The 14,457-nt window shown below is 42.4% G+C and overlaps 1 protein-coding gene across 1 annotated transcript in view; it reads right to left on the bottom strand.

Moving 5' to 3' along the window:
- The window catches only part of slc6a2 (solute carrier family 6 member 2), a 151,213-nt gene that overhangs the window by 83,219 nt on the left and 53,537 nt on the right, over window positions 1-14,457 (bottom strand). The window contains exon 4 of the mRNA XM_080187021.1: window positions 4,833-4,971. Coding sequence (XP_080043147.1) covers window positions 4,833-4,971 — 139 coding nt within the window. The remainder of the gene's footprint in view (window positions 1-4,832; window positions 4,972-14,457) is intronic.

Raw genomic sequence — 14,457 nt, 5'->3', positions numbered from 1 at the left:
CACTGGGCCCACCAATTCTAAGAACTGCTGGTAACGGAAGGTCTGGCAGAGGGAAATGAGTCAAGAGTGGGCCTTTCTTCCTTTGCTCAGTTACCTGTAATTCATCAAACCAAGGCCTTGGCAACCCTGCTGATACTTCCCTTCCCTGTTAGGGGCATGCACACACTCGGTGATGGGGATCTTGATCCTACATACATAACAAGCTCCAACCAGGAGAATGGATGGGGTCACTATAGGGTCAGCTCAAGGGTGTGAAGTTTCATCTGGACACTCCACAGGTAGGCTGAGAAAAATCCAAACCTGTGTCTGTCAGACATTTTAACGCAGAAGTTTTTGAAAAATATCTGGAAATTTATGGACGTATTATGCACAACATCTTTGCAAACAAGTGGAAGTTTGATGATCTCCATTTGTTAGGTTGCTTTTAAAATCCACTTTACCAAAAACACCACAATCTTTGTTTTGTGGTTCTTGTCTGGTATGGAATGGCTCTGATTATGCTGCAACAATTTGAATGTTGGACAGAGTGCCTAAACAGGGAACAGGAGAGGCACAGGCAGGGAACGCTGTTAGTGGTCACAATATAAAACAAGAAATCATGCTGAAAATAGATAAGCTTTTAATTTGTTTTTAAAATAACAAAACATGGCAGTGAAATTCAGCGAGGCCTCCCACTCTGAACTTTCTACTGAATCTCCAACAGGAGTCCGGGGAATGTGTGGTGAAATTTAAGGGCCAATATTCCCGTGCAATGAACAAGTCAAAGCAAGGAACTCAGCGCCTGCTTTGCACTGTGGTAACCACGGCACCATTGGAGAGATTTCAGAGCATTAGGCTAACATAGATTGAAAGTGCAGCTTTTGTTGGGCCAATGGCAATCCATGCTGTTTGGGAGGTTACGTAGTCTTTTCCCTTTCACCTGATTCTCTGCATCAGGGGGCCGAGTTTTCAATTGAGTTTCCGAGACGGGACTGAAGGTGGGTGGGCACGCAATTTGGCATTCTGCACTGATTTCTTACCATAATCCTGACTATGAGCCATTTTCAGAGAGGCCAGCTCGGGGTCAGGTTGAAACAGAACATGCTGGACGGTCAGTTCTGACAAAGGGTAATCCAGGACCGAAACATTGGCTTTCCTCTCTCCCCTCAGATGCAGAGATTTTCTAGCATTTTTTGTTTTTGTTTCAGATTCCAGCATCCACAGTGTTTTGCTTTTATCAGATTGGCTGCCCACCATAAACAATGGTTAGTCAATGATCTGCCAATTAATTTAATTTAAAGGGCCTATTAAGGCCCCTTTTCATTTACTAATTGTGACTTCTAGTTGGCATTGTGGGTCCCTCATGTTGACAATGTGATGACCATAGGTTGGGGAAGGTTGGGGCTGTGATTGTTCAAATGAGGACTACCCCCACCATTAATTGTTACCATGCCCAAAGAGGATGATACCAAAGCAACTCTGACATTTTAAAAATCCTCATTGCCTCACTTGGTCTTTTGCCTTGCTATTTCCCTCTTCAGATCAAAACTCCCACTTCAGCTGGCAAGACCACCAATTGGTAATTACTTGAGGGCCTTCCATCGGCTCTCCAGCATTGGGAGTCCACCCACCGTTGGAGAACGAGCCCACAGTTTGGCCTTTAATTGGCTCCCCGTTTTAAAGTAGTGGTGGGTGTGCTTATCACGTGTTGTGTGGAGTTGGGACCTAAAGCTAACCCCTGTGTCTAGCTCCTGAACCCAGAATGAAAATTCAGCCCAAGTCAGTTCATTTTGGACTTTCGACAACCTTTTCCATGGGCGAACATCAAAGGAACTTAAACCGAATCACACCAAAAACTTGTGCCACGTTCTAAAGAAAATGAGGCCCAGAAGTTTGATTACTCAGTGCCCATTTTTCAGCCACAAAACAACTTCCAATATGAACAGCAGGAGATTTTTGGGCAGAAGTTGATGTGTTTACTGCATGATAGCTGACTGACTTACAGTGAACCTTTCACTCTCCGGAAAACAGTATAAATACATTGACTGTAAAACGATTTTAAATAAACATATCTAGATCCTTATTCCAGTTTTGAATCTCTTCATTACAGCCCAATTCAAATGCCTGAACTGTTTTCTGTACTGCTTTTGCAAACAGAGCATGGAGTACACGCTGTGTCAAAGAGTGAACGCCACACAGGCGCCAGGGATATCGAATCTGTTTTGGTTTAATAAAGTGTGATCTGAAATGCACTGTTATGAAAATAGGTTACAATGGCCCTTCTCATTGGAAACCCACTGAAGTATTGTTAGGCTGAAGCAGATAACCGATTTACTGTTATCATTACTTACTAATCAAAAGTGAAGCTATCCAGAAAGTTTTTCCCACAATGCCAAAGAGAATCCTTATTTTGCAATTAATTCTCTAATTTGCTCAGGGATATAAGCAAAGGACATTTAACTCACTGAGTCAGCAGCTCCAAGGTCATGGCTGGTCTGGATAGTAACATCATTGGTCATCTTGCTTTTCTATTCCATTACCCCATAAGAACCTCTGGGTTAAAGTTTTGAAAGTTTAAGGCCAATTAATGACAGACACTCAGAATTAAACTTGAGGCCCTTCTGACGTGGAGATACCAATACCATGATGGTCAGAGTATGAATCCACTGACGGACTATCTAACTTAAACTAAACTTAATTTTTTTACTGTAAAGTTGTAAAGTCAGAGGGCGTGATCTTATAACCTCGCCCCACCTGACATTCAGCTAGGTGAGGTGGTAAGATTCGGTGGGAGGGGAAAAATTAGGCTTGCGCCCGGTTTTTTCGCTTCCTCCGATCGTATCAGCACGGTTTTGCTGGTGAAATTGACTTCATGCCCAGAAAGGGTATGAAGCAGATTTAAATATTAATGATGTGCTTTGCATCGTCCCGTCTCATTCACCTTTACCATCTCACCAACTGAAGTTATCCTTGGCAAGAATCATGTATAGTCCTCATCAGTGGGGACCAGACATGATGGCCTCGCTGGGAGGAACTGCAGGCTACTGCAGTACCCAGCTGGTTGGGGACAGGGCTGAGCAGTACCCGAGCGACAGTGCCAGTCTGGCAGTGCTCAATGGGCACCATAATTGTGCCAGGGCATTGCCAATGGAGGGGCAGGGGGTGCAGGGGGAGCAAAGCCAGAGTGGGGGCGAAGCTCCTCAGGGCTGGGAGGGAAGGAGGTAGCTGGAGTGGGGTGAAGGGGGTAACTCTGCAGGAGTGGGGGCAGAAGGGAGGGAACTCTGCAGAAGGGATGGCGTTCAGATTGGGAGGAAGGGAATTTTGCATGGGTTGTGATCAGTAAGGGGGGGGGCAATGTTCGTGGAACATGCCGATGTCTGTGGGGTGGGGGGTGCTTTGAGGGGGACAGCAGGAGATTCCTCCCCCCCCCCCAACCCCCTGGCGAGAATCACGTACTGGCACTTTTTTTGTCCTAAGTGCCATAAGGCTGCATTTTCACACTTACCCTAAAAAACAAGACTGAAACCCTCCCGTTTTCTCATTTGTATGATACTTAGAATACTTATGTAAGATTGCATTTTCTGCTGAGCAACTATTAAGTTATCTCAGTCTGAATTCTGAACTCTTTTAAAGTCAAAAAAAGTAAACAAATTGGTTTAAATTGAAGAAAAGGGCTATTGCAGTGATGGTGGGGAGGGGAATGTTGTCACAAATTTAGATTGAAGCCATATTGCGTGGGTCTCCACACTTCTAAATTTCCACTGACAATTTGTCACTCTGCAAATGTTTAACTGAACGAAACTCTCCCAAATAATACGAAAAATTAATTTAATCTACCACATTGTTCATCTGATTATGGAGTGAAAAACACAATTAGCAAAATTAAATTAATTCACTTCCAAAAAATGATGAATTGTATGATGTTAGTGTACCTTTAAGAGATTTGTTTTAAATCATGATCTCTGCAGCTCTCAGAGTCAGTGTTTCTCAGCTCACAGCTGGTGTCATGTCGCGCTGACTACGATGAGACCTTTTATTGCTACTTAAGTGGTTTAAATGGGGCTGTTCGTGTTTACTCTGGGACTAGCTTTACAATCCTGGATTGTTATGAGGATGGTCATGTGTTTTCAACAGGTTTTTTTGCCAGTGAGTTTAAGGTTTCATTTTGAATGGTGGTTGGGTTTTAATAGGGATGGCAAGTTGAACAGAAGTCTCTCTTTCTCTCTCTCTGTGTTTTATTTGGAAATTCTGCTGGTGACCTTCCTTTCTGAAGAAAAAAATCTGCTGTTAGTAGTTTGCCGAAAGTCCCTGATGTTCTGGAAAGCTGTTCTGAGTGTGTCAAGACTGAGAGTTTTCAATTCTCCAACCAAAGGACTCAATTTCCAGTATCACGTGAGCATTTATCTGTGCCTAAACCTGCGAAAAGTGTCTTTCGTCTATGGGATTGATTTGATTGGAACATTGTAGATATCTTGGTTAAGGTTAAACATTATCATAGTTGTTTGTTTCTTGTTTGTAAAAGTTCTTACTAATTGTCTTACTATACATGTTAACTATATTCTTAAGTAAGCTTTGTTTGATAAAAGCTCTGTAGTGGGTCATTGAATCACACCTGAAGTGAACCACCTCATGCTTATCCTAGCCAAATTCAAGTGGCAAAACTTATGTACCAGGCAGTTCCCATCAAACACTTTGGAGTTTCTGATTGGAACCATATCAATTTTTAATCCCAATTGGGTTGGCAATGAAATATTCAAGATTAGCTTGGCTCTTAGCGGACTTAAATGGCTTTGTCTGAAGAGAAGTGGCTTCTCAATTAACACATTCTTAATCATAAGAAACAGAACATGTACCTTTCCTGAAGTCTTTACCCCTTTCCAAAGACTGAAGTAGAGGATGATTACCACAACAAGCAAGCAGAGGGAAAGTTGCCATCTTGGTAGTCCCAAGTTATGAATTCCAGCACTTTCGTGGAGATGCAGAACTCCACGCCTACAGAAATAGAATAACAGCTATGAGTAACAAATGGTAGAGAAAGATTTCTATCTAAGTGCAACAGTCAGTTGAAAATGTCTTATTGAAATGGCTATCAATCTAATTTCAATTGCATTTATTTCGAACCCACTGATCATCTGCAGGAGTAAGATAATGGTGGAAATAAAAGGGAGTTAGGAAATGCATTGAAATCTAAGTGGAAGGACATTTGATATGGGAAGTGGAAGTCACACAGCAATCAGGGTCAGTGTTTGGGAGTGAGGAATGCTACCAGGGTATAATCGTGGTTACTTCTCACTGCATCTAGTTGTGCTGTGGCTTTGTCAGTACTGCTTTATGCAGAGACTAAATGCCTGAAAAGAAAGGTTTAAATATAAACATCCATGCACAGGTCTCTGCTGTGTAACTGTTCATAAAATAACATCTGCAATATCTTTGATCCTATGTTTAATATTTTCATTGAACCTCAGGTGTCTTAATGACAGAGATAGATGTGCATAGCTTCAAATGGAAGACCACAAAGTGTGGGACGATAGTTTTGATTTTCTGCTCAATTTCTTTCATGTTAGAATATTTTGCAAAATATTTCCTTAAAGAATTAAGTAATAGGCACAGCTTCTGCACAGTGATTTAAAACTTATATTATAATGAAAATGAAGAAGGAACTGCAACCATTATAGGGTTAAACCTAGACAGTCTGCGCTGAATGTAGCACTATGTATCATCATTATTATCATACGCAATGCCAATATAACTTAATGATGTGAAGTTATGTTGTAATTCCTCATTAGTACTGGCATGAGAGCTCAATGTATTGCATTACACAGGATAGAAACAAGCAAAGGATCAATATCACATACCATAACAAATCACACGTGTCGTTCTATTTATTTAACATTGATTGCATGCGGCTCTCGAATTAACCTCAGTGACAACAGTAAGATAATCTCACAGGCAGCTCATGATTGCAGCAATCCTTCAAGCCGTGTTTCAGAGTAAATTGCTGCTTCGGCCTGCTGCTACCTATGGCCATCCCGTGCCAGTGCTGTAACAATAATACACTGGTTCCTTGATTACATAAGTCACCGTTACAATATTCAACAGGCAGGCATCCATGAACCCCCAAACGAAACAGGCTTTCAAAAACATGGTGCACAGATTCTACCAAAATTAGAAACATTTAAAAACAAAACCCAGGATTCAAAAAGTTCACTGGCAGTAATTTCACTCCTGTCTATAGGATCTGATAATAGGGGAGATGGTGGTATAGTGACAATTAAGGTGGACCTTCCAGATTAGGACTAAATAATTATTACTTTGACATTGCGAAGTTTGTAGTTCAAATCCTAGAGGTCTCTCCAAAAGTTCATCAGTTTCATTTAATGTTTAGCTATTAGCAAGATAAAGCTATTTTCATTCCTGTGGTGAGATAGCTAATAGTGGACTATGATAGGACCTCTAAAACTTGCCTTTAGGTTTTAAACAGAAAAGAAATGGCTTGTTGTTCTCAAACTTGATTGTATAGCACAGGTTCAAGATCTTGCCAAACCATCTCACACACATTTTTAAATTCATTCATGGGACACGGGCATCGTTGGATTACCATTTATTGCACATTCCTAATTTCTCAAGGGTAGGTGAGAGTCAACTACATTGCTGTGGATTTGGAGTCACATGTAGGCCAGGCCAGATAAGGACAGCAGATTTCTTTCCCTAAAAGACATTAGTGAACTAGATGAGTTTTTCTGACAATCAGCGAAGGTTTCATGGTCATCAGTAGATTCTTAATTTTAGATATATTTCTTATTCAATTCAAATTCCACCATCTGTTGTGGCAGGATTTGAAGCTGGATGCCCAGGACATTAGCTGAGTTTCTGGATTTATAGTCTAGCAGTAACATCACTAGGCCATCGCGTCCCCATAACACATATATACATGAGACGAAGAGAAGCCCAGACATACTGTTGAGTTTTCCCAACAGTATGAAACACATTCATTACAATGTGGTGTGCAGATGTCAGGATTCATTTGAACAATGCCTGGAGCTGTCTCCAGACTTCAGTATAGAAGGTAATGCCTTCTATGATTGGGTTACCTTCTAAAATTCACTCATCGGGTTTCATATATGGGTGATAAATAATGTGCCCTATGGTTCCTGATACCAAAAGTAAGCTATGTAGTGGTCAAACATGCTCAGATGGAGAGGAAAGAGAAGCTTGGTGCACAAAGGTGAAGAATGATAAAGTTTGAGGATTATTCCAATAACTCAGTGGATAAATGCACAATATGATGGTCTATTGGCCCAGGATAAGAAGGCTGGGCAATCTGCAGAGACAAGGAAGGTTTAGATTCCGATTCATGTCACATTAGCTGAGTTAAAAGGTGGGGCATTTAACAGAAAAGGTGAGTTTAACCTGCAAATAAAGAGAACGCTTACGTTGCAAACTGAAAATAATATAATGGTTCTCAGAAGAATGAAGAAAAAAAGTGTATTTTCCATTGTCATGTCAATTTTATCATTGGCAGATAGTTTCAAAAGCTAACTTGTCCAACAGCATTATCGGCCTTTTGAAGATAATTCTTCAGTAGCTCAAGACCATATCGTAATGCTTCCCAGGCACACAATGGACCATTTCTCCAACAGATTGCAAATAGCATGTTCAGTACATCCACTCCACTAATTAGTGCTTAGATATTATCAGGGCAACTTGGTGCTGGAAAAAGTTAGAACGTTAAGCAAGTTTAAAATATCAGAAGGAGTAAACAAGTAATTTTTTGTGTCTTGTGTTGCATTGGATTCTACCAAATCCACACTGATAAAATACCACAGGGAGGAAAAAAAGAACAGTGTGTATCTAAATAAAGCATTTTTTATGGAACATCAAATCAGGCGACAGAAACTCAGCATGCTTTGCACTTTTTTGGTCACCTTGGATGCAATAAATAAATATTCAGCTAACTACCTAAAACAAACAATTCGCTCAGTGGAATTCACTAACGTACTTTCAGAACTGGCACAGTGGACAGACAGAAAACAGCACTGAATCTTTCTGGGGTTGTGAGGGGGCCACATATTAGCAGAGGAGAAGGTAGACTCCAGCTTCCATCCCTATTTGGATCAAGCCTCGAAATGATGATCAGGAGACCATGAGCCAGTTTTCTACTTACTTCAACCCATTTCATGCCCACATATTGGATTCCTAACTTCCCCAGGGAATTCATGCTCTTGAAAATCCTCGGGCAGAATCCGCTACTACTGAGATCAGACAGCCAAATTGTTTGAAAAAGGTGCTTCCCGTCTTTGATTAACCTGGGCTAGTGGAAGACTCGGGCAAGCTGTCATGGTTGCTAGCAACCTGCTTCACAAATAGCTCTGTCCCCAGGATGTAAGTTCCGCTCCCCTTCACTTGTGGGAAGTAAACCAGGAATTTGTGTGCTTCAGCCCTTAAGACATGCTTCTTTGTATTGCATTGGTAAGAGTAGTTTTTGCTTGATTTACAACCTTACAGCAATGCATACTTTCAATGGTCATTGAATTAAATATGCTCACTGGCATGTTGCCAAACCGTTTGTTTATTTCAAAAAAATTCTTTTTTGACTGTTGCTGAAGTTCTAATACATCTGTGCACCATAGTGCTCTGAATTATGCCGACGCTCTGTTTTTATTCTTTAGATTTTTGTTGGCAACCCACCAGATTCAAAGAAAAACTGTTTCAGAGATTTGTCTTAACCCATGCCCTTGGTGACTCGACAGTTAAATTGTATAATTAATCTTTGACCTACACAATACCATTTCAAGTATTTAATTATTATCTACTGAAGTCAGCTGCAAAAGTACTGGGGTTTGTACAGAGGAGTTGCTCTCTGGTGGAATATGGAAAGGAGACAATGACTAGACTAGTGGTTTTTCATGCAACTGTGTAGGATTGCAAGGTCTCCTGCTCCAGGGATACGAATGCAAGGGAGGTTGACTCAGATGCGATCTTGCAGCCTACAATGCACAAGGAAACTGTTCATCTGAACCGCAGCACTATTCAAAAAGTTGCAAAGACAAATATTTCTGTGCACAACAATGTAACTCACTTTGAATTTACTGTATTTTTAAAACGGGACACAGAGTGCAAAAAAAAGGCAGAATTCTTCCAAGTGCTTGCCAGCGTGTTCAATAGTGGGCCGGGGGGGGGGGTGGAATTTGGCGGGAGTCCCGGAAATCAGTTTCACGCCAGCATGAATTTAAAGCTGGGTCTTTAGCTGGTGCCCGCTATGGTGGGTCAGAAAACCTGCCAAAGGCTGGTGTGAAATCCATTTGCATCCCTTTAATGGGATGCAGATGAAAAGCCCAACCACCCACCACAGTAGATTCTCCGTGGTACTGGCGGTTTTTCCCAACAGTATGAAACACATTCATTACAATGTGGTGTGCAGATGTCAGGATTCATTTGAACAATGCCTGGAGCTGTCTCCAGGCTTCAGTATAGAAGACTCCAAACGTGTGTAGGCTAGGTAGTTTGACCATGCTAAATTGCCCCTTAGTGTCAGAGGGACTAGCTAGGGTAAATGCATGGAGTTATTGGGATAGGGCCTGGGTGGGATTGTGGTTGGTGCGGACTTAATGAGCTGAATGACCTTCTGCACTGTATGATTCCATGACTTTATGATTCTATAAGCCGCCCACAATGCTGGGCCCTGGAATACAATAAGAGTAGGTTGGGGGAGCATCTTCAGATGGAGCTTCCAGGTTTGGTGTCCTGTCTCAAAATGTTCCTGGAGATCCACCTTGGTTCTCAGAAGGCACAAGTTCCAGTCTCCGAGTGCTCCTGCAGCCCCATCTTCATTGTCAGGTGGTCCAATTGTGGGTCAGTGATGTTGGGTGCCTTTTCCATATGGCGCTCGGGCACAACACCAGATGTGTGCCACCCAGACCTGCCTCACCACTGAATAAAACACCTAGATGCAAATTTTGAGAAAAATTTGATGCATTTTCCCACCAGTCATCGCAACAGGAAACACATTCCCTTTCCTGCCCCTGCCACAGCACTTGCAACTCAAAATGGAAGAATTCTGTCCTTAATTTGAAGTTAGAAAAGCTAGATTCCTATAACTCTACTTGTCAGCTAAGTACTAAAAATTAATTCTAACCTGCTTAACTGGTCCAGCAATATAAACTTTGTGGCTACAAAAGCAGATCAGAAACTAGAAGGTCTGTGATGAGTGTTTCACCCACCAATGACATGAGTCTTGTCCATCATCTGCAAGGCACAAGTCTGAAGTGTGAGCGAATGCTCTCAGCTTGCCTCAGGGTGCTCCACAAGAAGCTTCACAGCATCTAGGATGAAGTAGCTTGTTGACTGGCAGCCCATCCACCACCTTCAACATTTACTCCATGTGAGATAATTATGTCTAAATAGTGTGTAATGCTTTAAAGAATTGGTAACTGAAAGAATCATATCCAGAGAAAAAGCTGAACTATTTCTCAGAACGGAGAAGCAGATAGAGTTAGCTCCAGGCTCAGGTGAATGTTGGGACAGGCTTGAAGGGCAAAATAGCCTATTTTGTCCCTACATTTTTCTAAGGGGTGGCACAGTGGGTAATACTGCTGCCTCACAACGCCAGGAACGTGGCTTCAATTCTGGGCTTGGGTCATTATCTATGTGAAGTTTGCACCATGGCTGCGTGGGTTTCCTCCTGGTGCCCTGGTTTCCTTCCACAGTCCAAAGGTGTACTAGTTAGGTTGACTGGCCATGCTAAATTGACCCTTAGTATGGGGTATTTAACAGGGTAATTATGTGGGGTTACAGGGATAGGGCTTGTGTGGGATTGTGGCCGGTGAAGGCTCAATGGGCTGAACGGCCTCCTTCTACATTGTAGGAATTCTATGATTCTATGAAAGGCAAGTAAAGCCATATCTTTTAAGTGAAGTCAACCAAGCCATTTGTGGCTCATATAAAAGTCACATTTTGAGTTTCAGTTGTTGCATATCGTTACGGAGTTTCTAGTCAAGAAATGCCTCTAGTTAGAAAAGGAGCTTATCAAGAAATGTATTGAGAAGCTGGTTGCGAGGAGTGTTCCTGCACCAAGCAGTGTCCTCGCTGGCTGACTCACTTCACAAGAAAAGCAGGGAGACATTTCTTGTAGACAAAACAGGATACATTGACTTCCCACCAGCAGGAAGGCTGAGAATAAAGAATTGATGTGATCAAAATGATCATATACTTTGGCACATGTCTCATTTAAGAATGAAATGACAGAGGTAAGAATGCTGTTGGAAATGAAGATCTGAAATTGTCAAGAATCACAATGAGTTATGGCCTGACATAAGAGACAATAGCACTCTTTGACTGCTGCACATTTTTAACATTTAAGATCAAGTATCATAGAATCTCTACAGTGCAGAAGGAGGCTATTTGGCCCTTCGAGCCTGCACTGCCAACAACCCAGGCTCCATCCCCATAATCGGCCAATCAGCCTAACCCTGCACATCTTTGGAGTGTGGAAGGAAACAGGAGCACTCAAAGGAAACCCACGCAGACACAGGGAGAATGTCTGTGTGAAGTTTGCACAGGCACCTCAGGCCAGAATTGAACCTGGTTCCCTGGCACTGTGAGGCAGCAGCATTAACCACTCTGCCGCCCCCAAAGAAATTGTACCTTCTTTTAGAGGGGAAAGATGAAGCACATAGTTCCCCAGGCACTTCCCAACCCAAGGTGATCTTTGGATAACAAGAGAACAGGTTTACTGGCCCGTAAGAAACAAAACAGGTCAAGGCGTGATAGAAGTAGGTCCAATCAAATAGCAAATAACCTTATTCAATGGTCACCGCGTATTAATTAGAAAGGCCCTGAGAGAAAACAGGGTGTAGTCTGCTTGGATTGAATGGAAAAAATCCATCTATATTGATGATTACTTTGATTTTTCTAAAATGAGAATAAAAGCAAGTATTAAGGTGAAAGCCTGATTTCCATGCTATGGCACTTCAAATGAGATCATCTCAGATAATGGATCACCATTTAACTCCAAGATAATTCCAATACTCAGCACAAATTAATTCAGTGGCATCAACGAGTTCAGAAAGGTAGCCAGAGTCAAATGTCAAGGCAGACAGCAGTGTTACTATTACAAATGATTCATGGAGAAAAACACACAAGTCTGGCACAGACTCTTCTTATCTCATTTTGTTGACTGGAAGAAGAAACAAAGCGAGAAACCAGATTGCTGACCCCCAGCTGAAAGAATACTTGGCGCATCGATCAAGACATGTGTGCTCGCAAGAAAGCTGACTTCTGAAAATGAAGACTGGAGCTAAAGTAAAAGAGAAAATGTACCTCAGGACACCCGGACAGGCCCAGTTCTTTGATAAAAGGTGACAAAGTTTTTGGTAAACTGGAAGGAGGAGAAGTGGTCGGAGTTCAGCCAGCGGGAAAAAAGAAATTAATGTTTAACTCTACTATATAAATATTAAAGGAAAAACTAGAGATATCTGAGTGTTCAGTTTCACAACTCCAGATTATAAATTGAGTCATCCCACTCAGCTATAAAACAGAGCCCAGCAAATGAAAGGACTACAAACTAAGCCCAAAGAATGAGGGTGGAATTTTCCTGTCCCACCCACCATGGGAATTGTAGCGGGCGTGACAGGAACGTGTAAAGGTCTGTTGCCCTCTTGTGGGATTTTCCCGTCTTCGGGTGAGCATGGCCAGAAAATCCCACCCTGGGTCTCCACACAAACTGAAGCCAATGATGATATTTATTTCTATTAGCAGTGTAAAAGCTAAGGTTTACACCATGATGGAAAGGTTCTCTGTTGTGGCAAAAATAACAGATCTGCCTGAAAATTGTAAGTTCTGCCTACTTCCTATTTTCACAGGGCGGGAGTGGAGTCAGGCCACAGTCTGTACATATATGGTTACACGGGCAGCTGGCCATTTAAATCATCAGCTGCTTCACTGAAGTGGACTTTTGTAGGCCAGGAGTGAGAAACCCAGAGAGTGCAGATTAGACCAGGTAAGAACTTGATGGATTTGTTTGAATAACCAAAGGTATCCCTTTAGGTATGGTCCCACAGCACCTTTGGGAGAGTTAAAACACACATGAAGATTGATAAAAATAAACCTAACTGTGCATAAGCAGTCCATAAACTTGTTGGTCCAGTCAAAATTGTCAAAGTTGTCAAAGAACAATCAACCGACCAACTAAAAGGCAAGTTGACATGAAGGGGTAAGGGCAAAAGGTGATGAATGGGGGGGGACATGTGTTGGTAGTAGTTGGCCCTAAGTTGGCAACAGGGGCTTTATAGGCCCATGGAGATGCACAGAGGTAGGGTGCATGAAGACCCATAGGGGGGTGGGGATTGGTAGAGGAACATGGGTTATCATAGGATATATGAGGAGCCATAGGATTTACAGGAGTCAGTGAGAGATGGTGAGAGCTGGAGGGCTATTCTTTGTTTTAATGATTTTTAATTAACTCAACAAAGGGCTAGGGTGCAGAGGTAGGCCTTTGGCCCAAACCGCCTCTGCAGCCAGGAGCCTCCGCATTTGTTTTGGGGGTGGCAGGCCTGATGTCTAACCCAGCCTGCAGCCCCTGGAATGAAAAGCAGAGTTGCAGGCAGCCCTGTTTAAACTTAGGGTGATGTGGATGTGCCGGCGTTGGACTGGGGTAAACACAGTAAAAAGTCTGACAACACCAGGTTTTAGTCCAACCGATTTATTTGATAGTAAACTCACAAGCTTTCGAGGGGACTCCCTCTTCGTCAGGTGAATGGAGAGTTCTGGCCTCGGGCAGAGCATATAAAGCACAGACAGTTTAGAGATTACTGATTAGAATGCGAATCTTTACACCTAACCTGCTGTTCAAGTCTTAAAGTGGCTGACAATGTGTGTGGAAGGAGCACTGATCACAGGTTAAAGAGATGTGTATTGTCTCCAGACAGCACAGTGAGTGAGGTTTTGCAAACCCAGGCAAGTCACAGGGGTTACAGGTAGTGCGACATGAACCCAAGATCCATCTGTAACCCCCGTGACTTGCCTGGGTTTGCAAAACCTCACTTACTGTACTGTCTGGAGACAATACACATCTCTTTAACCTGTGATCAGTGCTCCTTCCACACACATTGTCAGCCACTTTAGGACTTGAACAGCAGGTTAGGTGTAAAGATTCGCGTTCTAATCAGTAATCTCTAAACTGTCTGTGCTTTATATGCTCTGTCTGAGGCCAGAACTCTCCATTCACCTGACGAAGAGGGAGTCCCCTCGAAAGCTTGTGAGTTTACTATCAAATAAATCGGTTGAACTAAAACCTGGTGTTGTCAGACTTTTTACTAAACTTAGGGTCACAGAGTCAGCAAATCTCCTGTCTCTGCTCACCTGGCTTGGAGTCGGGGTTTTTTTTGAGACTGTGAATTGCTAAAGCTTAAGCTAAACCTAGAAACAAGCGAAACAAATGTCCTGTTCAACGACGTGCCTTTTACTGGCCAATTGATGTAA

Source organism: Carcharhinus amblyrhynchos, chromosome 4 (assembly GCF_965287045.1).
Source record: "Carcharhinus amblyrhynchos chromosome 4, sCarAmb.v2.hapA, whole genome shotgun sequence".
In the NCBI taxonomy this organism is placed as follows: Eukaryota; Metazoa; Chordata; class Chondrichthyes; order Carcharhiniformes; family Carcharhinidae; genus Carcharhinus; species Carcharhinus amblyrhynchos.
Note: the sequence above shows the minus strand (reverse complement) of the source record. Positions and strands in the feature narration are given on the sequence as shown.